Genomic DNA, 26394 nt, shown 5'->3' on the forward strand with positions numbered 1-26394 from the left:
GGGGCTTTGCCAGTGAGTCACCTCTTCAAATCAGGTGGCCAAAGTGTTGGAGCTTTCATTTTAAAAGAAATCAGTTAAAACGCATAAATTGGAAAGAAAGAAAGAAGTGTGTATTTATTTACAGACAAAATGATTGTCTATGGATGAAGTCCAGTGGGACGTAGAAAAGAGCTATTACAATTAATTAGTGAGTAGAGCAAGGTTTCAGGGTTCACGGATACCCTTGAGAGGACTTGGACTGCAAGGAGAACAGACCAGTCAATCCTAAAGGAAGTCAACCCTGAATATTCATTGGACGGACTCATGCTGATCCTGAAGCTCCTATACTTTGGCTACCTGATGTGAAGGGCCAACTACCTGGAAGAGACCCTGATGCTGGGGAAGACTGAAGGCAACAGGAGAAGGGGGAGACAGAGGATGAGATGGGTAGATAGCATAACCCCGCTCAATGGACATGAACTGGAGTAAATTCCAGGAGATAGTGGAGGACAAAGGAGTCTGGTATGCTACAGTCCATGGGGGCACAAATAGTTGGCCATGAATTATAGACTGAAAAAACAACATCCTTCAGGTGTTAAATGAAAAGTGAAAAGTGCACTTGCTCTGTGGAGTCCAACTCCTTGCAAGCCCATGAATTGTAGCCTGCAAGCTCCACTGTCCAGGATTTCTCCAGGCAAAAATACTGGAGTGGATTGCCATTACCTTCTCCAGAGGATATTCACAACCCGGAGTTTGAACCCGGTCTACCACACTGCAGGCAGATTCTTTACCATCTGAGCCACCAGGGAAGGCCTCTGGTAACTCTTAACATTTAATATAACTATAAAATCATAAAATACTCCAAAATTATTACCGAATGACAGTATACAACTTTCTTACTCTCCCACTTCTTACATTGTCTTCAATTACGTTGTAGTCCTCGAACACTTGGATCTCAGAACCTCCCCTCCAACTGAAAGACACATGCAGTAGGAGGAAGTGCAGAAGCTAAAAATAAAGTCAGAGACAGCACAAAAGCTCAGTTTTATTTTCCGCAGTTAACAATCACCAAACAACTATGTAGACACTGAGCCCCAAAAAGCAGCACAGACATAAGATGAAGCCCAATCAAAGTACTGCAGAAAGCAACGCCCTGGGGAACGACGCCTGAAGCTAGGGCACATAGGCTAGGTTTAAGCCCCTCTTCTGTGCCGAGAAACACGGCCCCCAAAGTGCTGCAAGGACCGCATCACCAGGGAAAGCTGCTCCAGACAGAAGACGATGGAGTTCTGGAGCAGGCCAGGGTCTTCAGCAGTCAATCGGCTGAAAGGGAGGGAAAATGTCATTCAACTTTCCTCCGAGAAGGAGGAAGAGGAGCACGTCCTCCCTCTGTTCCCGCACACCGACAAGCCCAGAGCACCACACTTTTCCTTTAGGCTTAACCGTCCATTATGGCTCCTCCTGGGCCCAGACTGGCCTTGGCCACCACCCACCACCCACCACCCTCTCCCCGGCCCTGGACCCCTTTAGAACTCACAGAACCAGCATGCGGCCATTAACGTCGAGCTCCTTCCGAATCGGCCCTCGCAGTTGGGTACGTACAGTCAGGAAGTGGCGGGCAAGGCCCGCATCCACGTGTGATGCGAAAGGCACAGTGAGGCTGCTGGTGGACATGAGGTTAAGGCACCAACCGCATTTCTCATTTTGCCTGTACGTCGGGATCCCTGCCCACTGAGACCCGCTTTCTCCCACAAGGAGGCCGCCTAGAAAGTCCGGACCTCTCAGCCTATACCCTGAGTTACACCCCGGATATCACTGCACGACCCTCTGGGACCCTTCAGGTTGCTTTTCCTCACCACCATCCACACTATTCATTTTGCCTGTACGACAGGCTCCCTGCTCACGGAAACACGCATTCTACCACAAGGCCACTGGCAGACACCGTGGATATGCCCTCCCGACTCTCTGGTTCCCTTCAGGGTGCTTTTCCTCACTATCTTCCCCTCACAGCCAGACCACCCCTCACCCATATCCTCCAGCCCCCCAGAGTACGCTCCTCCTACACTTTAGCACCACTTGTAACCGTCCCCCCACCCCGCCCCCGCCCCCGCCAAACCACCCCTAGCTCACATCCTGGCCCCCGCGGCCGCCTGGCCCGCTGGGGTTCCTGGAATAGGATACAACTGGACGGCTCGATTACTCAGAACTGCGGCTCCAGGTGGAGTATCTCCACCAGGCCCTGGAGCGTGTGATGGCCCCGGGATGTGCGGAATGGCAGCAGCTGCACCACCTGACTCTCCTGCAGCGCTGGGGCCTCTGGGACCAGCCAGGTCACCAGCGCCTCCATGAACTCCACGGCTGACGGCATCACCAGGGCCAGCTGGGTCGTCAGGGTCATCCTGGCCACCAGCACCACCCGGCTGGCTGCAGCTACCACGTGCTGTGCCCACTGCAAATTCCACGGCACCTGGGTGTTCATCGGCTGCCCTGCTGGCTCCTCCACCGTGCGCGTCGGACTCCATCTTGAACCCTCTCCCGCTCCCTCCGCAGCCGGAAAGACTGAACCCTCCCTACAGAACCCAGGCGTGTACTGCGACCTGCAGCTCAGCATAGGCAGAGCGCCTGCGCACACTCACCCTGGTCCTGCCTCTCGATTGGTTCCCACCGAACATTCGTTCCCGCGATGACTGCAGGCTCTCGGGCAATGGACGCCCCCGGCTAAAATTTCATGCGTTAGTGTGCCATGTCGCCCCCTTCCGCCTGTGCGGACACACACCCATGTGGTCTGGGTGCTCTAAGTCAGCCCTGCCTTGGCCCGGAGACCTGGTAAACGGCTTAGTAGTGATGCCTCTGGGTGTGTGTGTGGGGGAGGGGGGTGGGGGGCACCTCCTTAGTGCGCATGGTCAGGCAGACACTGCCACACTCTGCAGCGCACGTGACTGTTTCTGGTCCAAGCCTGCAAACCCCAAGTGAGCCCTGGTCCCTGTGCACCTCCAAGTCTGTGCCGTTGCCAACCTGGCCACGCTCACAGGTGACCATCCTGCTGAGCGCAGATCCTTGTCATCAACTTCCGGAAGGCAGTGGGGCCCCTTTGTGTCACGCCTGGTCTGTCCCTCTGGTGTCCCACACGTAGCTGACGTGTGCATTCGTGTGTCTCTAGGAAGGTGCAACACATGGGCATCTGCCTGTCCATGTCTGTGTGTGTGTGTGTGCCCGAGAAAGATAGGCAGTGCCTATGCACAGGTGCTAGCACATGTGTGTGTACCTGTGTGTGAGAGAGCATGTGGTCAGGTGCATGCACATGGGAGTATAAGTGTGTTTGTGCACAGGGTCATGCACATGGGGGGGGGGTGTGCGTGTGTGTGTGTGAGACAGAGAGCACGTGTCAGAGGCATGCAGATTGGCATCTCTGTGTGCTTTGTTCACGCGCAGGTGCCTTTGCATGGTGGTGGATGGGGAACCGGTCCTGGAGTCCTGAGACTAGGGATGCGGAGTGGACTGTGCTTGGCCGCCTGAGGAGGGAAGCGAGGACTACTGTTGGACTCACTGGAGATGGCATGGGGCTGGGCCTCTTGGGGCTGCAGGCACACAGACGGCATGGAGTCCAGGCTAGGGGCTTACCCAGACCCGCCAGAAGCACCGGTGCGAACAGCCTCACACAGGGCTGCCGGAAGGACAGTGGCCTCCAGGAAACCCCTAGTCGCATGGCCTCTGCTGGCACAACTCTCACGGGCCTTCCCTCTCCAGGAACAAGGTCTTGTAGCTCTCCGGAGGGCTGTAGCTGCCAGGTGCCCTCAACTGGAAGGTGACCCTGTGTCTGCTGGCCTGCTGGGTGCTGGTCTATTTCTGTGTCTGGAAGGGGTCAAGTCAACAGACACAGTGCTGCTGGGGGCGATGACGGGGCTCGGGCGCCACTATCTGATAGGGGGTGTGCGTCTGCCGGGGAACCACTGGTGCCACGGGAGGCGAGTGGATCAGGGCCACTGCCCGAGGAGGGGACAGGTTACTTCAGTCAGTCCGCTTGATCCTCACTGCCTGGCTGGATAGGCCTCTCGGTGGCCTCCAAATCGAAGGCCAGCAGCCGTCCCCACCCACAGTGTAGGGATTCGATTTTCCTCCATTATCACCTTTAGTTGTAGGAGTTTTGTAGGTGACCTGATCAGATTAAGAAAGTCTGTTTGTAGTCCTAGGTTTCCAAGAGTTTTTAAGATAGTGGTTCTCGAATATTGTCAAATGCTTTTGCGGCATCTATCCAAATGATCATATGGGTTTTCTCCTGTGTTTTCTTCATGTGATGAATAACGCTGGTTGAAGATATTTTAATGCATAACCAATCCTTCATTCTTGGGATAGATCTTTTTTGGTCCTAATGCTTTATATATTGCTGGATTAATTTTGCTAACATTTCATTTTTTTTTTGCTTAATGAAGAATATTGTTCTATAATTTTCTTTTCTTGCAAGTGTCTTCATCCAATTTTGGTATTGTGGAAGGCTGGCCCCATAATGATTTGAGAACTGTTAAATCTCCTCTATGAAAGAATTTGTATGGGTTTGGTGATATTTCTCCTTTATGTATTTCATAGGATTCACTACTTAAGTCACATGGGCCTGGAGTTTTCTGTTCCAAATCTTTGATAGACCTAGGGATTATCTAGGGTTTTCACTTTCTTTTTGAGTTAGTTTTGGGAATTTTGGTCATTCAAGGAATTTGTTGATTTCATCTATTTTTGCAAATGTTTTTGGCTTTCCTCTTTTTACATTTGTTTATTTATTTTAATTGGAGGCTCATTACTTTACAATATTGTTCTGGTTTTTGCCATACATTGACATGAGTCAGCCATGTGTGTACATGTGTCCCACATTCTGAATCCCACTCCCACTTCCCTCCCTATCCAATTCCTCAGGGTCATCCCGGTGCACCGGCCCTGAGCGCCCTGTCTCACGCATCGAACCTGGACTGACGATCTATTTCTCGTGTGGTAATATACATGTTTCAATGCGATTGTCTCAAATCATCCCACCCTCGCCTTCTCCCAAACAGCCCAACAGCCTGTTCTTTATCTCGGTGTCTCTTTTGCTGTCTTGCATATAGGGTCATCCTTACCATCTTTCTAAATTCGACATATATGCATTACTATACCGTATTGGCGTTTTTCTTTGTGACTTACTTCACCCTGTATAAAAGGCTCCAGTTTCATCCACCTCGTTAGAGCTGATTCCAGTGTGTTCTTTTTAATAGCCATCCAACCATCTCATCCTCCATCGTCCCCTTATCTTCCTGCCTTCAATCGTTCCCAGCATTAGGGGCTTTGCCAGTGAGTCACCTCTTCAAATCAGGTGGCCAAAGTGTTGGAGCTTTCATTTTAAAAGAAATCAGTTAAAACGCATAAATTGGAAAGAAAGAAAGAACTGTGTATTTATTTACAGACAAAATGATTGTCTATGGATGAAGTCCAGTGGGACGTAGAAAAGAGCTATTACAATTAATTAGTGAGTAGAGCAAGGTTTCAGGGTTCACGGATACCCTTGAGAGGACTTGGACTGCAAGGAGAACAGACCAGTCAATCCTAAAGGAAGTCAACCCTGAATATTCATTGGACGGACTCATGCTGATCCTGAAGCTCCTATACTTTGGCTACCTGATGTGAAGGGCCAACTACCTGGAAGAGACCCTGATGCTGGGGAAGACTGAAGGCAACAGGAGAAGGGGGAGACAGAGGATGAGATGGGTAGATAGCATAACCCACTCAATGGACATGAACTGGAGTAAATTCCAGGAGATAGTGGAGGACAAAGGAGTCTGGTATGCTACAGTCCATGGGGGCACAAATAGTTGGCCATGAATTATAGACTGAAGAAACAACATCCTTCAGGTGTTAAATGAAAAGTGAAAAGTGCACTTGCTCTGTGGAGTCCAACTCCTTGCAAGCCCATGAATTGTAGCCTGCAAGCTCCACTGTCCAGGATTTCTCCAGGCAAAAATACTGGAGTGGATTGCCATTACCTTCTCCAGAGGATATTCACAACCCGGAGTTTGAACCCGGTCTACCACACTGCAGGCAGATTCTTTACCATCTGAGCCACCAGGGAAGGCCTCTGGTAACTCTTAACATTTAATATAACTATAAAATCATAAAATACTCCAAAATTATTACCGAATGACAGTATACAACTTTCTTATTCTCCCACTTCTTACATTGTCTTCAATTACGTTGTAGTCCTCGAACACTTGGATCTCAGAACCTCCCCTCCAACTGAAAGACACATGCAGTATGAGGAAGTGCAGAAGCTAAAAATAAAGTCAGAGACAGCACAAAAGCTCAGTTTTATTTTCCGCAGTTAACAATCACCAAACAACTATGTAGACACTGAGCCCCAAAAAGCAGCACAGACATAAGATGAAGCCCGATCAAAGTACTGCAGAAAGCAACGCCCTGGGGAACGACGCCTGAAGCTAGGGCACATAGGCTAGGTTTAAACCCCTCTTCTGTGCCGAGAAACACGGCCCCCAAAGTGCTGCAAGGACCGCATCACCAGGGAAAGCTGCTCCAGACAGAAGACGATGGAGTTCTGGAGCAGGCCAGGGTCTTCAGCAGTCAATCGGCTGAAAGGGAGGGAAAATGTCATTCAACTTTCCTCCGAGAAGGAGGAAGAGGAGCACGTCCTCCCTCCGTTCCCGCACACCGACAAGCCCAGAGCACCACACTTTTCCTTTAGGCTTAACCGTCCGTTATGGCTCCTCCTGGGCCCAGACTGGCCTTGGCCACCACCCACCACCCACCACCCTCTCCCCGGCCCTGGACCCCTTTAGAACTCACAGAACCAGCATGCGGCCATTAACGTCGAGCTCCTTCCGAATCGGCCCTCGCAGTTGGGTACGTACAGTCAGGAAGTGGCGGGCAAGGCCCGCATCCACGTGTGATGCGAAAGGCACAGTGAGGCTGCTGGTGGACATGAGGTTAAGGCACCAACCGCATTTCTCATTTTGCCTGTACGTCGGGATCCCTGCCCACTGAGACCCGCTTTCTCCCACAAGGAGGCCGCCTAGAAAGTCCGGACCTCTCAGCCTATACCCTGAGTTACACCCCGGATATCACTGCACGACCCTCTGGGACCCTTCAGGTTGCTTTTCCTCACCACCATCCACACTATTCATTTTGCCTGTACGACAGGCTCCCTGCTCACGGAAACACGCATTCTACCACAAGGCCACTGGCAGACACCGTGGATATCACCTCCCGACTCTCTGGTTCCCTTCAGGGTGCTTTTCCTCACTGTCTTCCCCTCACAGCCAGACCACCCCTCACCCATATCCTCCAGCCCCCCAGAGTACGCTCCTCCTACACTTTAGCACCACTTGTAACCGCCCCCCCACCCCGCCCCCGCCCCCGCCAAACCACCCCTAGCTCACATCCTGGCCCCCGCGGCCGCCTGGCCCGCTGGGGTTCCTGGAATAGGATACAACTGGATGGCTCGATTACTCAGAACTGCGGCTCCAGGTGGAGTATCTCCACCAGGCCCTGGAGCGTGTGATGGCCCCGGGATGTGCGGAATGGCAGCAGCTGCACCACCTGACTCTCCTGCAGCGCTGGGGCCTCTGGGACCAGCCAGGTCACCAGCGCCTCCATGAACTCCACGGCTGACGGCATCACCAGGGCCAGCTGGGTCGTCAGGGTCATCCTGGCCACCAGCACCACCCGGCTGGCTGCAGCTACCACGTGCTGTGCCCACTGCAAATTCCACGGCACCTGGGTGTTCATCGGCTGCCCCGCTGGCTCCTCCACCGTGCGCGTCGGACTCCATCTTGAACCGTCTCCCGCTCCCTCCGCAGCCGGAAAGACTGAACCCTCCCTACAGAACCCAGGCGTGTACTGCGACCTGCAGCTCAGCATAGGCAGAGCGCCTGCGCACACTCACCCTGGTCCTGCCTCTCGATTGGTTCCCACCGAACATTCGTTCCCGCGATGACTGCAGGCTCTCGGGCAATGGACGCCCCCGGCTAAAATTTCATGCGTTAGTGTGCCGTGTCGCCCCCTTCCGCCTGTGCGGACACACACCCATGTGGTCTGGGTGCTCTAAGTCAGCCCTGCCTTGGCCCGGAGACCTGGTAAACGGCTTAGTGGTGATGCCTCTGGGTGTGTGTGTGGGGGAGGGGGGTGGGGGGGCACCTCCTTAGTGCGCATGGTCAGGCAGACACTGCCACACTCTGCAGCGCACGTGACTGTTTCTGGTCCAAGCCTGCAAACCCCAAGTGAGCCCTGGTCCCTGTGCACCTCCAAGTCTGTGCCGTTGCCAACCTGGCCACGCTCACAGGTGACCATCCTGCTGAGCGCAGATCCTTGTCATCAACTTCCGGAAGGCAGTGGGGCCCCTTTGTGTCACGCCTGGTCTGTCCCTCTGGTGTCCCACACGGAGCTGACGTGTGCATTCGTGTGTCTCTAGGTAGGTGCAACACATGGGCATCTGCCTGTCCATGTATGTGTGTGTGTGTGTGTGCCCGAGAAAGATAGGCAGTGCCTATGCACAGGTGCTAGCACATGTGTGTGTACCTGTGTGTGAGAGAGCATGTGGTCAGGTGCATGCACATGGGAGTATAAGTGTGTTTGTGCACAGGGTCATGCACATGGGGGGGGGGTGTGCGTGTGTGTGTGTGAGACAGAGAGCACGTGTCAGAGGCATGCAGATTGGCATCTCTGTGTGCTTTGTTCATGCGCAGGTGCCTTTGCATGGTGGTGGACGGGGAACCGGTCCTGGAGTCCTGAGACTAGGGATGCGGAGTGGACTGTGCTTAGCTGCCTGAGGAGGGAAGCGAGGACTACTGTTGGACTCACTGGAGATGGCATGGGGCTGGGCCTCTTGGGGCTGCAGGCACACAGACGGCATGGAGTCCAGGCTAGGGGCTTACCCAGACCCGCCAGAAGCACCGGTGCGAACAGCCTCACACAGGGCTGCCGGAAGGACAGTGGCCTCCAGGAAACCCCTAGTCGCATGGCCTCTGCTGGCACAACTCTCACGGGCCTTCCCTCTCCAGGAACAAGGTCGTGTAGCTCTCCGGAGGGCTGTAGCTGCCAGGTGCCCTCAACTGGAAGGTGACCCTGTGTCTGCTGGCCTGCTGGGTGCTGGTCTATGTCTGTGTCTGGAAGGGGTCAAGTCAACAGACACAGTGCTGCTGGGGGCGATGACGGGGCTCGGGCGCCACTATCTGATAGGGGGTGTGCGTCTGCCGGGGAACCACTGGTGCCACGGGAGGCGAGTGGATCAGGGCCACTGCCCGAGGAGGGGACAGGTTACTTCAATCAGTCCGCTTGATCCTCACTGCCTGGCTGGATAGGCCTCTCGGTGGCCTCCAAATCGAAGGCCAGCAGCCGTCCCCACCCACAGTGTAGGGATTTGATTTTCCTCCATTATCACCTTTAGTTGTAGGAGTTTTGTAGGTGACGTTGATCAGATTAAGAAAGTCTGTTTGTAGTCCTAGGTTTCCAAGAGTTTTTAAGATAGTGGTTCTCGAATATCGTCAAATGCTTTTGCGGCATCTATCCAAATGATCATATGGGTTTTCTCCTGTGTTTTCTTCATGTGATGAATAACGCTGGTTGAAGATATTTTAATGCATAACCAATCCTTCATTCTTGGGATAGATCTTTTTTGGTCCTAATGCTTTATATATTGCTGGATTAATTTTGCTAACATTTCATTTTTTTTTTTGCTTAATGAAGAATATTGTTCTATAATTTTCTTTTCTTGCAGTGTCTTCATCCAATTTTGGTATTGTGGAAGGCTGGCCCCATAATGATTTGAGAACTGTTAAATCTCCTCTATGAAAGAATTTGTATGGGTTTGGTGATATTTCTCCTTTATGTATTTCATAGGATTCACTACTTAAGTCACATGGGCCTGGAGTTTTCTGTTCCAAATCTTTGATAGACCTAGGGATTATCTAGGGTTTTCACTTTCTTTTTGAGTTAGTTTTGGGAATTTTGGTCATTCAAGGAATTTGTTGATTTCATCTATTTTTGCAAATGTTTTTGGCTTTCCTCTTTTTACATTTATTTATTTATTTAAATTGGAGGCTCATTACTTTACAATATTGTTCTGGTTTTTGCCATACATTGACATGAGTCAGCCATGTGTGTACATGTGTCCCACATTCTGAATCCCACTCCCACTTCCCTCCCTATCCAATTCCTCAGGGTCATCCCGGTGCACCGGCCCTGAGCGCCCTGTCTCACGCATCGAACCTGGACTGACGATCTATTTCTCGTGTGGTAATATACATGTTTCAATGCGATTGTCTCAAATCATCCCACCCTCGCCTTCTCCCAAACAGCCCAACAGCCTGTTCTTTATCTCGGTGTCTCTTTTGCTGTCTTGCATATAGGGTCATCCTTACCATCTTGCTAAATTCGACATATATGCATTACTATACCGTATTGGCGTTTTTCTTTGTGACTTACTTCACCCTGTATAAAAGGCTCCAGTTTCATCCACCTCGTTAGAGCTGATTCCAGTGTGTTCTTTTTAATAGCCATCCAACCATCTCATCCTCCATCGTCCCCTTATCTTCCTGCCTTCAATCGTTCCCAGCATTAGGGGCTTTGCCAGTGAGTCACCTCTTCAAATCAGGTGGCCAAAGTGTTGGAGCTTTCATTTTAAAAGAAATCAGTTAAAACGCATAAATTGGAAAGAAAGAAAGAACTGTGTATTTATTTACAGACAAAATGATTGTCTATGGATGAAGTCCAGTGGGACGTAGAAAAGAGCTATTACAATTAATTAGTGAGTAGAGCAAGGTTTCAGGGTTCACGGATACCCTTGAGAGGACTTGGACTGCAAGGAGAACAGACCAGTCAATCCTAAAGGAAGTCAACCCTGAATATTCATTGGACGGACTCATGCTGATCCTGAAGCTCCTATACTTTGGCTACCTGATGTGAAGGGCCAACTACCTGGAAGAGACCCTGATGCTGGGGAAGACTGAAGGCAACAGGAGAAGGGGGAGACAGAGGATGAGATGGGTAGATAGCATAACCCACTCAATGGACATGAACTGGAGTAAATTCCAGGAGATAGTGGAGGACAAAGGAGTCTGGTATGCTACAGTCCATGGGGGCACAAATAGTTGGCCATGAATTATAGACTGAAGAAACAACATCCTTCAGGTGTTAAATGAAAAGTGAAAAGTGCACTTGCTCTGTGGAGTCCAACTCCTTGCAAGCCCATGAATTGTAGCCTGCAAGCTCCACTGTCCAGGATTTCTCCAGGCAAAAATACTGGAGTGGATTGCCATTACCTTCTCCAGAGGATATTCACAACCCGGAGTTTGAACCCGGTCTACCACACTGCAGGCAGATTCTTTACCATCTGAGCCACCAGGGAAGGCCTCTGGTAACTCTTAACATTTAATATAACTATAAAATCATAAAATACTCCAAAATTATTACCGAATGACAGTATACAACTTTCTTATTCTCCCACTTCTTACATTGTCTTCAATTACGTTGTAGTCCTCGAACACTTGGATCTCAGAACCTCCCCTCCAACTGAAAGACACATGCAGTATGAGGAAGTGCAGAAGCTAAAAATAAAGTCAGAGACAGCACAAAAGCTCAGTTTTATTTTCGCAGTTAACAATCACCAAACAACTATGTAGACACTGAGCCCCAAAAAGCAGCACAGACATAAGATGAAGCCCGATCAAAGTACTGCAGAAAGCAACGCCCTGGGGAACGACGCCTGAAGCTAGGGCACATAGGCTAGGTTTAAACCCCTCTTCTGTGCCGAGAAACACGGCCCCCAAAGTGCTGCAAGGACCGCATCACCAGGGAAAGCTGCTCCAGACAGAAGACGATGGAGTTCTGGAGCAGGCCAGGGTCTTCAGCAGTCAATCGGCTGAAAGGGAGGGAAAATGTCATTCAACTTTCCTCCGAGAAGGAGGAAGAGGAGCACGTCCTCCCTCCGTTCCCGCACACCGACAAGCCCAGAGCACCACACTTTTCCTTTAGGCTTAACCGTCCGTTATGGCTCCTCCTGGGCCCAGACTGGCCTTGGCCACCACCCACCACCCACCACCCTCTCCCCGGCCCTGGACCCCTTTAGAACTCACAGAACCAGCATGCGGCCATTAACGTCGAGCTCCTTCCGAATCGGCCCTCGCAGTTGGGTACGTACAGTCAGGAAGTGGCGGGCAAGGCCCGCATCCACGTATGATGCGAAAGGCACAGTGAGGCTGCTGGTGGACATGAGGTTAAGGCACCAACCGCATTTCTCATTTTGCCTGTACGTCGGGATCCCTGCCCACTGAGACCCGCTTTCTCCCACAAGGAGGCCGCCTAGAAAGTCCGGACCTCTCAGCCTATACCCTGAGTTACACCCCGGATATCACTGCACGACCCTCTGGGACCCTTCAGGTTGCTTTTCCTCACCACCATCCACACTATTCATTTTGCCTGTACGACAGGCTCCCTGCTCACGGAAACACGCATTCTACCACAAGGCCACTGGCAGACACCGTGGATATCACCTCCCGACTCTCTGGTTCCCTTCAGGGTGCTTTTCCTCACTGTCTTCCCCTCACAGCCAGACCACCCCTCACCCATATCCTCCAGCCCCCCAGAGTTCGCTCCTCCTACACTTTAGCACCACTTGTAACCGCCCCCCACCCCGCCCCCGCCCCCGCCAAACCACCCCTCGCTCACATCCTGGCCCCCGCGGCCGCCTGGCCCGCTGGGGTTCCTGGAATAGGATACAACTGGATGGCTCGATTACTCAGAACTGCGGCTCCAGGTGGAGTATCTCCACCAGGCCCTGGAGCGTGTGATGGCCCCGGGATGTGCGGAATGGCAGCAGCTGCACCACCTGACTCTCCTGCAGCGCTGGGGCCTCTGGGACCAGCCAGGTCACCAGCGCCTCCATGAACTCCACGGCTGACGGCATCACCAGGGCCAGCTGGGTCGTCAGGGTCATCCTGGCCACCAGCACCACCCGGCTGGCTGCAGCTACCACGTGCTGTGCCCACTGCAAATTCCACGGCACCTGGGTGTTCATCGGCTGCCCTGCTGGCTCCTCCACCGTGCGCGTCGGACTCCATCTTGAACCGTCTCCCGCTCCCTCCGCAGCCGGAAAGACTGAACCCTCCCTACAGAACCCAGGCGTGTACTGCGACCTGCAGCTCAGCATAGGCAGAGCGCCTGCGCACACTCACCCTGGTCCTGCCTCTCGATTGGTTCCCACCGAACATTCGTTCCCGCGGTGACTGCAGGCTCTCGGGCAATGGACGCCCCCGGCTAAAATTTCATGCGTTAGTGTGCCGTGTCGCCCCCTTCCGCCTGTGCGGACACACACCCATGTGGTCTGGGTGCTCTAAGTCAGCCCTGCCTTGGCCCGGAGACCTGGTAAACGGCTTAGTGGTGATGCCTCTGGGTGTGTGTGTGGGGGAGGGGGGTGGGGGGGCACCTCCTTAGTGCGCATGGTCAGGCAGACACTGCCACACTCTGCAGCGCACGTGACTGTTTCTGGTCCAAGCCTGCAAACCCCAAGTGAGCCCTGGTCCCTGTGCACCTCCAAGTCTGTGCCGTTGCCAACCTGGCCACGCTCACAGGTGACCATCCTGCTGAGCGCAGATCCTTGTCATCAACTTCCGGAAGGCAGTGGGGCCCCTTTGTGTCACGCCTGGTCTGTCCCTCTGGTGTCCCACACGGAGCTGACGTGTGCATTCGTGTGTCTCTAGGTAGGTGCAACACATGGGCATCTGCCTGTCCATGTCTGTGTGTGTGTGTGTGTGTGCCCGAGAAAGATAGGCAGTGCCTATGCACAGGTGCTAGCACATGTGTGTGTACCTGTGTGTGAGAGAGCATGTGGTCAGGTGCATGCACATGGGAGTATAAGTGTGTTTGTGCACAGGGTCATGCACATGGGGGGGGGGTGTGCGTGTGTGTGTGTGAGACAGAGAGCACGTGTCAGAGGCATGCAGATTGGCATCTCTGTGTGCTTTGTTCATGCGCAGGTGCCTTTGCATGGTGGTGGACGGGGAACCGGTCCTGGAGTCCTGAGACTAGGGATGCGGAGTGGACTGTGCTTAGCTGCCTGAGGAGGGAAGCGAGGACTACTGTTGGACTCACTGGAGATGGCATGGGGCTGGGCCTCTTGGGGCTGCAGGCACACAGACGGCATGGAGTCCAGGCTAGGGGCTTACCCAGACCCGCCAGAAGCACCGGTGCGAACAGCCTCACACAGGGCTGCCGGAAGGACAGTGGCCTCCAGGAAACCCCTAGTCGCATGGCCTCTGCTGGCACAACTCTCACGGGCCTTCCCTCTCCAGGAACAAGGTCGTGTAGCTCTCCGGAGGGCTGTAGCTGCCAGGTGCCCTCAACTGGAAGGTGACCCTGTGTCTGCTGGCCTGCTGGGTGCTGGTCTATGTCTGTGTCTGGAAGGGGTCAAGTCAACAGACACAGTGCTGCTGGGGGCGATGACGGGGCTCGGGCGCCACTATCTGATAGGGGGTGTGCGTCTGCCGGGGAACCACTGGTGCCACGGGAGGCGAGTGGATCAGGGCCACTGCCCGAGGAGGGGACAGGTTACTTCAATCAGTCCGCTTGATCCTCACTGCCTGGCTGGATAGGCCTCTCGGTGGCCTCCAAATCGAAGGCCAGCAGCCGTCCCCACCCACAGTGTAGGGATTCGATTTTCCTCCATTATCACCTTTAGTTGTAGGAGTTTTGTAGGTGACCTTGATCAGATTAAGAAAGTCTGTTTGTAGTCCTAGGTTTCCAAGAGTTTTTAAGATAGTGGTTCTCGAATATCGTCAAATGCTTTTGCGGCATCTATCCAAATGATCATATGGGTTTTCTCCTGTGTTTTCTTCATGTGATGAATAACGCTGGTTGAAGATATTTTAATGCATAACCAATCCTTCATTCTTGGGATAGATCTTTTTTGGTCCTAATGCTTTATATATTGCTGGATTAATTTTGCTAACATTTCATTTTTTTTTTGCTTAATGAAGAATATTGTTCTATAATTTTCTTTTCTTGCAGTGTCTTCATCCAATTTTGGTATTGTGGAAGGCTGGCCCCATAATGATTTGAGAACTGTTAAATCTCCTCTATGAAAGAATTTGTATGGGTTTGGTGATATTTCTCCTTTATGTATTTCATAGGATTCACTACTTAAGTCACATGGGCCTGGAGTTTTCTGTTCCAAATCTTTGATAGACCTAGGGATTATCTAGGGTTTTCACTTTCTTTTTGAGTTAGTTTTGGGAATTTTGGTCATTCAAGGAATTTGTTGATTTCATCTATTTTTGCAAATGTTTTTGGCTTTCCTCTTTTTACATTTATTTATTTATTTAAATTGGAGGCTCATTACTTTACAATATTGTTCTGGTTTTTGCCATACATTGACATGAGTCAGCCATGTGTGTACATGTGTCCCACATTCTGAATCCCACTCCCACTTCCCTCCCTATCCAATTCCTCAGGGTCATCCCGGTGCACCGGCCCTGAGCGCCCTGTCTCACGCATCGAACCTGGACTGACGATCTATTTCTCGTGTGGTAATATACATGTTTCAATGCGATTGTCTCAAATCATCCCACCCTCGCCTTCTCCCAAACAGCCCAACAGCCTGTTCTTTATCTCGGTGTCTCTTTTGCTGTCTTGCATATAGGGTCATCCTTACCATCTTTCTAAATTCGACATATATGCATTACTATACCGTATTGGCGTTTTTCTTTGTGACTTACTTCACCCTGTATAAAAGGCTCCAGTTTCATCCACCTCGTTAGAGCTGATTCCAGTGTGTTCTTTTTAATAGCCATCCAACCATCTCATCCTCCATCGTCCCCTTATCTTCCTGCCTTCAATCGTTCCCAGCATTAGGGGCTTTGCCAGTGAGTCACCTCTTCAAATCAGGTGGCCAAAGTGTTGGAGCTTTCATTTTAAAAGAAATCAGTTAAAACGCATAAATTGGAAAGAAAGAAAGAACTGTGTATTTATTTACAGACAAAATGATTGTCTATGGATGAAGTCCAGTGGGACGTAGAAAAGAGCTATTACAATTAATTAGTGAGTAGAGCAAGGTTTCAGGGTTCACGGATACCCTTGAGAGGACTTGGACTGCAAGGAGAACAGACCAGTCAATCCTAAAGGAAGTCAACCCTGAATATTCATTGGACGGACTCATGCTGATCCTGAAGCTCCTATACTTTGGCTACCTGATGTGAAGGGCCAACTACCTGGAAGAGACCCTGATGCTGGGGAAGACTGAAGGCAACAGGAGAAGGGGGAGACAGAGGATGAGATGGGTAGATAGCATAACCCACTCAATGGACATGAACTGGAGTAAATTCCAGGAGATAGTGGAGGACAAAGGAGTCTGGTATGCTACAGTCCATGGGGGCACAAATAGTTGGCCATGAATTATAGACTGAAGAAACAACATCCTTCAGGTGTTAAATGAAAAGTGAAAAGTGCACTTGCTCTGTGGAGTCCAACTCCTTGCAAGCCCATGAATTGTAGCCTGCAAGCTCCACTGTCCAGGATTTCTCCAGGCAAAAATACTGGAGTGGATTGCCATTACCTTCTCCAGAGGATATTCACAACCCGGAGTTTGAACCCGGTCTACCACACTGCAGGCAGATTCTTTACCATCTGAGCCACCAGGGAAGGCCTCTGGTAACTCTTAACATTTAATATAACTATAAAATCATAAAATACTCCAAAATTATTACCGAATGACAGTATACAACTTTCTTATTCTCCCACTTCTTACATTGTCTTCAATTACGTTGTAGTCCTCGAACACTTGGATCTCAGAACCTCCCCTCCAACTGAAAGACACATGCAGTATGAGGAAGTGCAGAAGCTAAAAATAAAGTCAGAGACAGCACAAAAGCTCAGTTTTATTTTCCGCAGTTAACAATCACCAAACAACTATGTAGACACTGAGCCCCAAAAAGCAGCACAGACATAAGATGAAGCCCGATCAAAGTACTGCAGAAAGCAACGCCCTGGGGAACGACGCCTGAAGCTAGGGCACATAGGCTAGGTTTAAACCCCTCTTCTGTGCCGAGAAACACGGCCCCCAAAGTGCTGCAAGGACCGCATCACCAGGGAAAGCTGCTCCAGACAGAAGACGATGGAGTTCTGGAGCAGGCCAGGGTCTTCAGCAGTCAATCGGCTGAAAGGGAGGGAAAATGTCATTCAACTTTCCTCCGAGAAGGAGGAAGAGGAGCACGTCCTCCCTCTGTTCCCGCACACCGACAAGCCCAGAGCACCACACTTTTCCTTTAGGCTTAACCGTCCGTTATGGCTCCTCCTGGGCCCAGACTGGCCTTGGCCACCACCCACCACCCACCACCCTCTCCCCGGCCCTGGACCCCTTTAGAACTCACAGAACCAGCATGCGGCCATTAACGTCGAGCTCCTTCCGAATCGGCCCTCGCAGTTGGGTACGTACAGTCAGGAAGTGGCGGGCAAGGCCCGCATCCACGTATGATGCGAAAGGCACAGTGAGGCTGCTGGTGGACATGAGGTTAAGGCACCAACCGCATTTCTCATTTTGCCTGTACGTCGGGATCCCTGCCCACTGAGACCCGCTTTCTCCCACAAGGAGGCCGCCTAGAAAGTCCGGACCTCTCAGCCTATACCCTGAGTTACACCCCGGATATCACTGCACGACCCTCTGGGACCCTTCAGGTTGCTTTTCCTCACCACCATCCACACTATTCATTTTGCCTGTACGACAGGCTCCCTGCTCACGGAAACACGCATTCTACCACAAGGCCACTGGCAGACACCGTGGATATGCCCCTCCCGACTCTCTGGTTCCCTTCAGGGTGCTTTTCCTCACTGTCTTCCCCTCACAGCCAGACCACCCCTCACCCATATCCTCCAGCCCCCCAGAGTACGCTCCTCCTACACTTTAGCACCACTTGTAACCGTCCCCCCACCCCGCCCCCGCCCCCGCCAAACCACCCCTAGCTCACATCCTGGCCCCCGCGGCCGCCTGGCCCGCTGGGGTTCCTGGAATAGGATACAACTGGATGGCTCGATTACTCAGAACTGCGGCTCCAGGTGGAGTATCTCCACCAGGCCCTGGAGCGTGTGATGGCCCCGGGATGTGCGGAATGGCAGCAGCTGCACCACCTGACTCTCCTGCAGCGCTGGGGCCTCTGGGACCAGCCAGGTCACCAGCGCCTCCATGAACTCCACGGCTGACGGCATCACCAGGGCCAGCTGGGTCGTCAGGGTCATCCTGGCCACCAGCACCACCCGGCTGGCTGCAGCTACCACGTGCTGTGCCCACTGCAAATTCCACGGCACCTGGGTGTTCATCGGCTGCCCTGCTGGCTCCTCCACCGTGCGCGTCGGACTCCATCTTGAACCCTCTCCCGCTCCCTCCGCAGCCGGAAAGACTGAACCCTCCCTACAGAACCCAGGCGTGTACTGCGACCTGCAGCTCAGCATAGGCAGAGCGCCTGCGCACACTCACCCTGGTCCTGCCTCTCGATTGGTTCCCACCGAACATTCGTTCCCGCGATGACTGCAGGCTCTCGGGCAATGGACGCCCCCCGGCTAAAATTTCATGCGTTAGTGTGCCGTGTCGCCCCCTTCCGCCTGTGCGGACACACACCCATGTGGTCTGGGTGCTCTAAGTCAGCCCTGCCTTGGCCCGGAGACCTGGTAAACGGCTTAGTGGTGATGCCTCTGGGTGTGTGTGTGGGGGAGGGGGGTGGGGGGGCACCTCCTTAGTGCGCATGGTCAGGCAGACACTGCCACACTCTGCAGCGCACGTGACTGTTTCTGGTCCAAGCCTGCAAACCCCAAGTGAGCCCTGGTCCCTGTGCACCTCCAAGTCTGTGCCGTTGCCAACCTGGCCACGCTCACAGGTGACCATCCTGCTGAGCGCAGATCCTTGTCATCAACTTCCGGAAGGCAGTGGGGCCCCTTTGCGTCACGCCTGGTCTGTCCCTCTGGTGTCCCACACGTAGCTGAAGTGTGCATTCATGTGTCTCTAGGAAGGTGCAACACATGGGCATCTGCCTGTCCATGTCTGTGTGTGTGTGTGTGTGCCCGAGAAAGATAGGCAGTGCCTATGCACAGGTGCTAGCACATGTGTGTGTACCTGTGTGTGTGAGAGAGCATGTGATCAGGTGCATGCACATGGGAGTATAAGTGTGTTTGTGCACAGGGTCATGCACATGGGGGGGGGTGTGCGTGTGTGTGTGTGAGACAGAGAGCACGTGTCAGAGGCATGCAGATTGGCATCTCTGTGTGCTTTGTTCACGCGCAGGTGCCTTTGCATGGTGGTGGATGGGGAACCGGTCCTGGAGTCCTGAGACTAGGGATGCGGAGTGGACTGTGCTTGGCCGCCTGAGGAGGGAAGCGAGGACTACTGTTGGACTCACTGGAGATGGCATGGGGCTGGGCCTCTTGGGGCTGCAGGCACACAGACGGCATGGAGTCCAGGCTAGGGGCTTACCCAGACGCGCCAGAAGCACCGGTGCGAACAGCCTCACACAGGGCTGCCGGAAGGACAGTGGCCTCCAGGAAACCCCTAGTCGCATGGCCTCTGCTGGCACAACTCTCACGGGCCTTCCCTCTCCAGGAACAAGGTCTTGTAGCTCTCCGGAGGGCTGTAGCTGCCAGGTGCCCTCAACTGGAAGGTGACCCTGTGTCTGCTGGCCTGCTGGGTGCTGGTCTATTTCTGTGTCTGGAAGGGGTCAAGTCAACAGACACAGTGCTGCTGGGGGCGATGACGGGGCTCGGGCGCCACTATCTGATAGGGGGTGTGCGTCTGCCGGGGAACCACTGGTGCCACGGGAGGCGAGTGGATCAGGGCCACTGCCCGAGGAGGGGACAGGTTACTTCAGTCAGTCCGCTTGATCCTCACTGCCTGGCTGGATAGGCCTCTCGGTGGCCTCCAAATCGAAGGCCAGCAGCCGTCCCCACCCACAGTGTAGGGATTCGATTTTCCTCCATTATCACCTTTAGTTGTAGGAGTTTTGTAGGTGACCTCGATCAGATTAAGAAAGTCTGTTTGTAGTCCTAGGTTTCCAAGAGTTTTTAAGATAGTGGTTCTCGAATATTGTCAAATGCTTTTGCGGCATCTATCCAAATGATCATATGGTTTTTCTCCTGTGTTTTCTTCATGTGATGAATAACGCTGGTTGAAGATATTTTAATGCATAACCAATCCTTCATTCTTGGGATAGATCTTTTTTGGTCCTAATGCTTTATATATTGCTGGATTAATTTTGCTAACATTTCATTTTTTTTTTGCTTAATGAAGAATATTGTTCTATAATTTTCTTTTCTTGCAATGTCTTCATCCAATTTTGGTATTGTGGAAGGCTGGCCCCATAATGATTTGAGAACTGTTAAATCTCCTCTATGAAAGAATTTGTATGGGTTTGGTGATATTTCTCCTTTATGTATTTCATAGGATTCACTACTTAAGTCACATGGGCCTGGAGTTTTCTGTTCCAAATCTTTGATAGACCTAGGAATTATCTAGGGTTTTCACTTTCTTTTTGAGTTAGTTTTGGGAATTTTGGTCATTCAAGGAATTTGTTGATTTCATCTATTTTTGCAAATGTTTTTGGCTTTCCTCTTTTTACATTTGTTTATTTATTTTAATTGGAGGCTCATTACTTTACAATATTGTTCTGGTTTTTGCCATACATTGACATGAGTCAGCCATGTGCCTACGTGTGTCCCACATTCTGAATCCCACTCCCACTTCCCTCCCTATCCAATTCCTCAGGGTCATCCCGGTGCACCGGCCCTGAGCGCCCTGTCTCACGCATCGAACCTGGACTGACGATCTATTTCTCATGTGGTAATACACATGTTTCAATGCGATTGTCTCAAATCATCCCACCCTCGCCTCCTCCCAAACAGCCCAACAGCCTGTTCTTTATCTCGGTGTCTCTTTTGCTGTCTTGCATATAGGGTCATCCTTACCATCTTTCTAAATTCGACATATATGCATTACTATACCGTATTGGCGTTTTTCTTTGTGACTTACTTCACCCTGTATAAAAGGCTCCAGTTTCATCCACCTCGTTAGAGCTGATTCCAGTGTGTTCTTTTTAATAGCCATCCAAGCATCTCATCCTCCATGCCTGCCTTCAATCGTTCCCAGCATTAGGGGCTTTGCCAGTGAGTCACCTCTTCAAATCAGGTGGCCAAAGTGTTGGAGCTTTCATTTTAAAAGAAATCAGTTAAAACGCATAAATTGGAAAGAAAGAAAGAAGTGTGTATTTATTTACAGACAAAATGATTGTCTATGGATGAAGTCCAGTGGGACGTAGAAAAGAGCTATTACAATTAATTAGTGAGTAGAGCAAGGTTTCAGGGTTCACGGATACCCTTGAGAGGACTTGGACTGCAAGGAGAACAGACCAGTCAATCCTAAAGGAAGTCAACCCTGAATATTCATTGGACGGACTCATGCTGATCCTGAAGCTCCTATACTTTGGCTACCTGATGTGAAGGGCCAACTACCTGGAAGAGACCCTGATGCTGGGGAAGACTGAAGGCAACAGGAGAAGGGGGAGACAGAGGATGAGATGGGTAGATAGCATAAACCCGCTCAATGGACATGAACTGGAGTAAATTCCAGGAGATAGTGGAGGACAAAGGAGTCTGGTATGCTACAGTCCATGGGGGCACAAATAGTTGGCCATGAATTATAGACTGAAAAAATAACATCCTTCAGATGTTAAATGAAAAGTGAAAAGTGCACTTGCTCTGTGGAGTCCAACTCCTTGCAAGCCCATGAATTGTAGCCTGCAAGCTCCACTGTCCAGGATTTCTCCAGGCATAAATACTGGAGTGGATTGCCATTACCTTCTCCAGAGGATATTCACAACCCGGAGTTTGAACCCGGTCTACCACACTGCAGGCAGATTCTTTACCATCTGAGCCACCAGGGAAGGCCTCTGGTAACTCTTAACATTTAATATAACTATAAAATCATAAAATACTCCAAAATTAATACCGAATGACAGTATACAACTTTCTTACTCTCCCACTTCTTACATTGTCTTCAATTACGTTGTAGTCCTCGAACACTTGGATCTCAGAACCTCCCCTCCAACTGAAAGACACATGCAGTAGGAGGAAGTGCAGAAGCTAAAAATAAAGTCAGAGACAGCACAAAAGCTCAGTTTTATTTTCCGCAGTTAACAATCACCAAACAACTATGTAGACACTGAGCCCCAAAAAGCAGCACAGACATAAGATGAAGCCCAATCAAAGTACTGCAGAAAGCAACGCCCTGGGGAACGACGCCTGAAGCTAGGGCACATAGGCTAGGTTTAAACCCCTCTTCTGTGCCGAGAAACACGGCCCCCAAAGTGCTGCAAGGACCGAATCACCAGGGAAAGCTGCTCCAGACAGAAGATGATGGAGTTCTGGAGCAGGCCAGGGTCTTCAGCAGTCAATCGGCTGAAAGGGAGGGAAAATGTCATTCAACTTTCCTCCGAGAAGGAGGAAGAGGAGCACGTCCTCCCTCTGTTCCCGCACACCGACAAGCCCAGAGCACCACACTTTTCCTTTAGGCTTAACCGTCCATTATGGCTCCTCCTGGGCCCAGACTGGCCTTGGCCACCACCCACCACCCACCACCCTCTCCCCGGCCCTGGACCCCTTTAGAACTCACAGAACCAGCATGCGGCCATTAACGTCGAGCTCCTTCCGAATCGGCCCTCGCAGTTGGGTACGTACAGTCAGGAAGTGGCGGGCAAGGCCCGCATCCACGTATGATGCGAAAGGCACAGTGAGGCTGCTGGTGGACATGAGGTTAAGGCACCAACCGCATTTCTCATTTTGCCTGTACGTCGGGATCCCTGCCCACTGAGACCCGCTTTCTCCCACAAGGAGGCCGCCTAGAAAGTCCGGACCTCTCAGCCTATACCCTGAGTTACACCCCGGATATCACTGCACGACCCTCTGGGACCCTTCAGGTTGCTTTTCCTCACCACCATCCACACTATTCATTTTGCCTGTACGACAGGCTCCCTGCTCACGGAAACACGCATTCTACCACAAGGCCACTGGCAGACACCGTGGATATGCCCTCCCGACTCTCTGGTTCCCTTCAGGGTGCTTTTCCTCACTATCTTCCCCTCACAGCCAGACCACCCCTCACCCATATCCTCCAGCCCCCCAGAGTACGCTCCTCCTACACTTTAGCACCACTTGTAACCGTCCCCCCACCCCGCCCCCGCCCCCGCCAAACCACCCCTAGCTCACATCCTGGCCCCCGCGGCCGCCTGGCCCGCTGGGGTTCCTGGAATAGGATACAACTGGACGGCTCGATTACTCAGAACTGCGGCTCCAGGTGGAGTATCTCCACCAGGCCCTGGAGCGTGTGATGGCCCCGGGATGTGCGGAATGGCAGCAGCTGCACCACCTGACTCTCCTGCAGCGCTGGGGCCTCTGGGACCAGCCAGGTCACCAGCGCCTCCATGAACTCCACGGCTGACGGCATCACCAGGGCCAGCTGGGTCGTCAGGGTCATCCTGGCCACCAGCACCACCCGGCTGGCTGCAGCTACCACGTGCTGTGCCCACTGCAAATTCCACGGCACCTGGGTGTTCATCGGCTGCCCTGCTGGCTCCTCCACCGTGCGCGTCGGACTCCATCTTGAACCCTCTCCCGCTCCCTCCGCAGCCGGAAAGACTGAACCCTCCCTACAGAACCCAGGCGTGTACTGCGACCTGCAGCTCAGCATAGGCAGAGCGCCTGCGCACACTCACCCTGGTCCTGCCTCTCGATTGGTTCCCACCGAACATTCGTTCCCGCGATGACTGCAGGCTCTCGGGCAATGGACGCCCCTGCTAAAATTTCATGCGTTAGTGTGCCGTGTCGCCCCCTTCCGCCTGTGCGGACACACACCCATGTGGTCTGGGTGCTCTAAGTCAGCCCTGCCTTGGCCCGGAGACCTGGTAAACGGCTTAGTGGTGATGCCTCTGGGTGTGTGTGTGGGGGAGGGGGGTGGGGGGCACCTCCTTAGTGTGCATGGTCAGGCAGACACTGCCACACTCTGCAGCGCACGTGACTGTTTCTGGTCCAAGCCTGCAAACCCCAAGTGAGCCCTGGTCCCTGTGCACCTCCAAGTCTGTGCCGTTGCCAACCTGGCCACGCTCACAGGTGACCATCCTGCTGAGTGCAGATCCTTGTCATCAACTTCCGGAAGGCAGTGGGGCCCCTTTGCGTCACGCCTGGTCTGTCCCTCTGGTGTCCCACACGTAGCTGACGTGTGCATTCGTGTGTCTCTAGGAAGGTGCAACACATGGGCATCTGCCTGTCCATGTCTGTGTGTGTGTGTGTGCCCGAGAAAGATAGGCAGTGCCTATGCACAGGTGCTAGCACATGTGTGTGTACCTGTGTGTGTGAGAGAGCATGTGATCAGGTGCATGCACATGGGAGTATAAGTGTGTTTGTGCACAGGGTCATGCACATGGGGGGGGGTGTGCGTGTGTGTGTGTGAGACAGAGAGCACGTGTCAGAGGCATGCAGATTGGCATCTCTGTGTGCTTTGTTCACGCGCAGGTGCCTTTGCATGGTGGTGGATGGGGAACCGGTCCTGGAGTCCTGAGACTAGGGATGCGGAGTGGACTGTGCTTGGCCGCCTGAGGAGGGAAGCGAGGACTACTGTTGGACTCACTGGAGATGGCATGGGGCCTCTTGGGGCTGCAGGCACACAGACGGCATGGAGTCCAGGCTAGGGGCTTACCCAGACCCACCAGAAGCACCGGTGCGAACAGCCTCACACAGGGCTGCCGGAAGGACAGTGGCCTCCAGGAAACCCCTAGTCGCATGGCCTCTGCTGGCACAACTCTCACGGGCCTTCCCTCTCCAGGAACAAGGTCTTGTAGCTCTCCGGAGGGCTGTAGCTGCCAGGTGCCCTCAACTGGAAGGTGACCCTGTGTCTGCTGGCCTGCTGGGTGCTGGTCTATTTCTGTGTCTGGAAGGGGTCAAGTCAACAGACACAGTGCTGCTGGGGGCGATGACGGGGCTCGGGCGCCACTATCTGATAGGGGGTGTGCGTCTGCCGGGGAACCACTGGTGCCACGGGAGGCGAGTGGATCAGGGCCACTGCCCGAGGAGGGGACAGGTTACTTCAGTCAGTCCGCTTGATCCTCACTGCCTGGCTGGATAGGCCTCTCGGTGGCCTCCAAATCGAAGGCCAGCAGCCGTCCCCACCCACAGTGTAGGGATTCGATTTTCCTCCATTATCACCTTTAGTTGTAGGAGTTTTGTAGGTGACCTGGATCAGATTAAGAAAGTCTGTTTGTAGTCCTAGGTTTCCAAGAGTTTTTAAGATAGTGGTTCTCGAATATTGTCAAATGCTTTTGCGGCATCTATCCAAATGATCATATGGTTTTTCTCCTGTGTTTTCTTCATGTGATGAATAACGCTGGTTGAAGATATTTTAATGCATAACCAATCCTTCATTCTTGGGATAGATCTTTTTTGGTCCTAATGCTTTATATATTGCTGGATTAATTTTGCTAACATTTCATTTTTTTTTTGCTTAATGAAGAATATTGTTCTATAATTTTCTTTTCTTGCAATGTCTTCATCCAATTTTGGTATTGTGGAAGGCTGGCCCCATAATGATTTGAGAACTGTTAAATCTCCTCTATGAAAGAATTTGTATGGGTTTGGTGATATTTCTCCTTTATGTATTTCATAGGATTCACTACTTAAGTCACATGGGCCTGGAGTTTTCTGTTCCAAATCTTTGATAGACCTAGGGATTATCTAGGGTTTTCACTTTCTTTTTGAGTTAGTTTTGGGAATTTTGGTCATTCAAGGAATTTGTTGATTTCATCTATTTTTGCAAATGTTTTTGGCTTTCCTCTTTTTACATTTGTTTATTTATTTTAATTGGAGGCTCATTACTTTACAATATTGTTCTGGTTTTTGCCATACATTGACATGAGTCAGCCATGTGTGTACGTGTGTCCCACATTCTGAATCCCACTCCCACTTCCCTCCCTATCCAATTCCTCAGGGTCATCCCGGTGCACCGGCCCTGAGCGCCCTGTCTCATGCATCGAACCTGGACTGACGATCTATTTCTCGTGTGGTAATATACATGTTTCAATGCGATTGTCTCAAATCATCCCACCCTCGCCTTCTCCCAAACAGCCCAACAGCCTGTTCTTTATCTCGGTGTCTCTTTTGCTGTCTTGCATATAGGGTCATCCTTACCATCTTTCTAAATTCGACATATATGCATTACTATACCGTATTGGCGTTTTTCTTTGTGACTTACTTCACCCTGTATAAAAGGCTCCAGTTTCATCCACCTCGTTAGAGCTGATTCCAGTGTGTTCTTTTTAATAGCCATCCAACCATCTCATCCTCCATCGTCCCCTTATCTTCCTGCCTTCAATC

At 51.9% G+C, this 26394-nt stretch overlaps 5 protein-coding genes across 7 annotated transcripts; all 5 read right to left on the reverse strand.

Annotated features, from left to right (window-relative positions):
- Window positions 1-1004: 1004 nt before the first annotated feature.
- LOC139182112 (EKC/KEOPS complex subunit LAGE3-like) lies at window positions 1005-2612 on the reverse strand. The gene is made up of 3 exons (XM_070785578.1): window positions 2161-2612; window positions 1517-1642; window positions 1005-1302 (listed from the first exon to the last, which is right to left on the reverse strand). Exons 1-3 carry the CDS (start codon window positions 2499-2501, stop codon window positions 1173-1175), a joined length of 597 nt encoding a protein of 198 aa, XP_070641679.1. The 5' UTR covers window positions 2502-2612; the 3' UTR covers window positions 1005-1172.
- A 3675-nt stretch (window positions 2613-6287) lies between these two features.
- Window positions 6288-7783, reverse strand: LOC139182107 (EKC/KEOPS complex subunit LAGE3-like). Its single transcript, XM_070785573.1, has 3 exons — window positions 7443-7783; window positions 6799-6924; window positions 6288-6584 (listed from the first exon to the last, which is right to left on the reverse strand). The coding sequence occupies exons 1-3, from the start codon at window positions 7781-7783 to the stop codon at window positions 6455-6457; spliced, it is 597 nt and encodes a 198-aa protein (XP_070641674.1). The 3' UTR covers window positions 6288-6454.
- A 3822-nt stretch (window positions 7784-11605) lies between these two features.
- On the reverse strand, window positions 11606-13400 carry LOC139182105 (EKC/KEOPS complex subunit LAGE3-like). 2 transcript variants are annotated; one of them, XM_070785571.1, is made up of 3 exons: window positions 12727-13400; window positions 12084-12206; window positions 11606-11869 (listed from the first exon to the last, which is right to left on the reverse strand). In XM_070785571.1, the coding sequence occupies exons 1-3, from the start codon at window positions 13065-13067 to the stop codon at window positions 11740-11742; spliced, it is 594 nt and encodes a 197-aa protein (XP_070641672.1). In that variant the 5' UTR covers window positions 13068-13400; the 3' UTR covers window positions 11606-11739. The 2 variants fall into 2 exon arrangements, with proteins under 2 accessions (XP_070641672.1, XP_070641671.1); XM_070785570.1 differs by having other exon boundaries at window positions 12084-12209.
- Window positions 13401-16858: 3458 nt separating this feature from the next.
- LOC139182103 (EKC/KEOPS complex subunit LAGE3-like) lies at window positions 16859-18475 on the reverse strand. 2 transcript variants are annotated; one of them, XM_070785569.1, is made up of 3 exons: window positions 18015-18475; window positions 17370-17492; window positions 16859-17155 (listed from the first exon to the last, which is right to left on the reverse strand). In XM_070785569.1, exons 1-3 carry the CDS (start codon window positions 18353-18355, stop codon window positions 17026-17028), a joined length of 594 nt encoding a protein of 197 aa, XP_070641670.1. In that variant the 5' UTR covers window positions 18356-18475; the 3' UTR covers window positions 16859-17025. The 2 variants fall into 2 exon arrangements, with proteins under 2 accessions (XP_070641670.1, XP_070641669.1); XM_070785568.1 differs by having other exon boundaries at window positions 17370-17495; window positions 18015-18473.
- A 3663-nt stretch (window positions 18476-22138) lies between these two features.
- On the reverse strand, window positions 22139-23760 carry LOC139182111 (EKC/KEOPS complex subunit LAGE3-like). Its single transcript, XM_070785577.1, has 3 exons — window positions 23290-23760; window positions 22646-22771; window positions 22139-22431 (listed from the first exon to the last, which is right to left on the reverse strand). Exons 1-3 carry the CDS (start codon window positions 23628-23630, stop codon window positions 22302-22304), a joined length of 597 nt encoding a protein of 198 aa, XP_070641678.1. The 5' UTR covers window positions 23631-23760; the 3' UTR covers window positions 22139-22301.
- Window positions 23761-26394: the final 2634 nt, after the last annotated feature.

The sequence above is a fragment of the Bos indicus genome, unplaced genomic scaffold, assembly GCF_029378745.1.
Source record: "Bos indicus isolate NIAB-ARS_2022 breed Sahiwal x Tharparkar unplaced genomic scaffold, NIAB-ARS_B.indTharparkar_mat_pri_1.0 scaffold_92, whole genome shotgun sequence".
NCBI classification, from domain to species: domain Eukaryota; kingdom Metazoa; phylum Chordata; class Mammalia; order Artiodactyla; family Bovidae; genus Bos; species Bos indicus.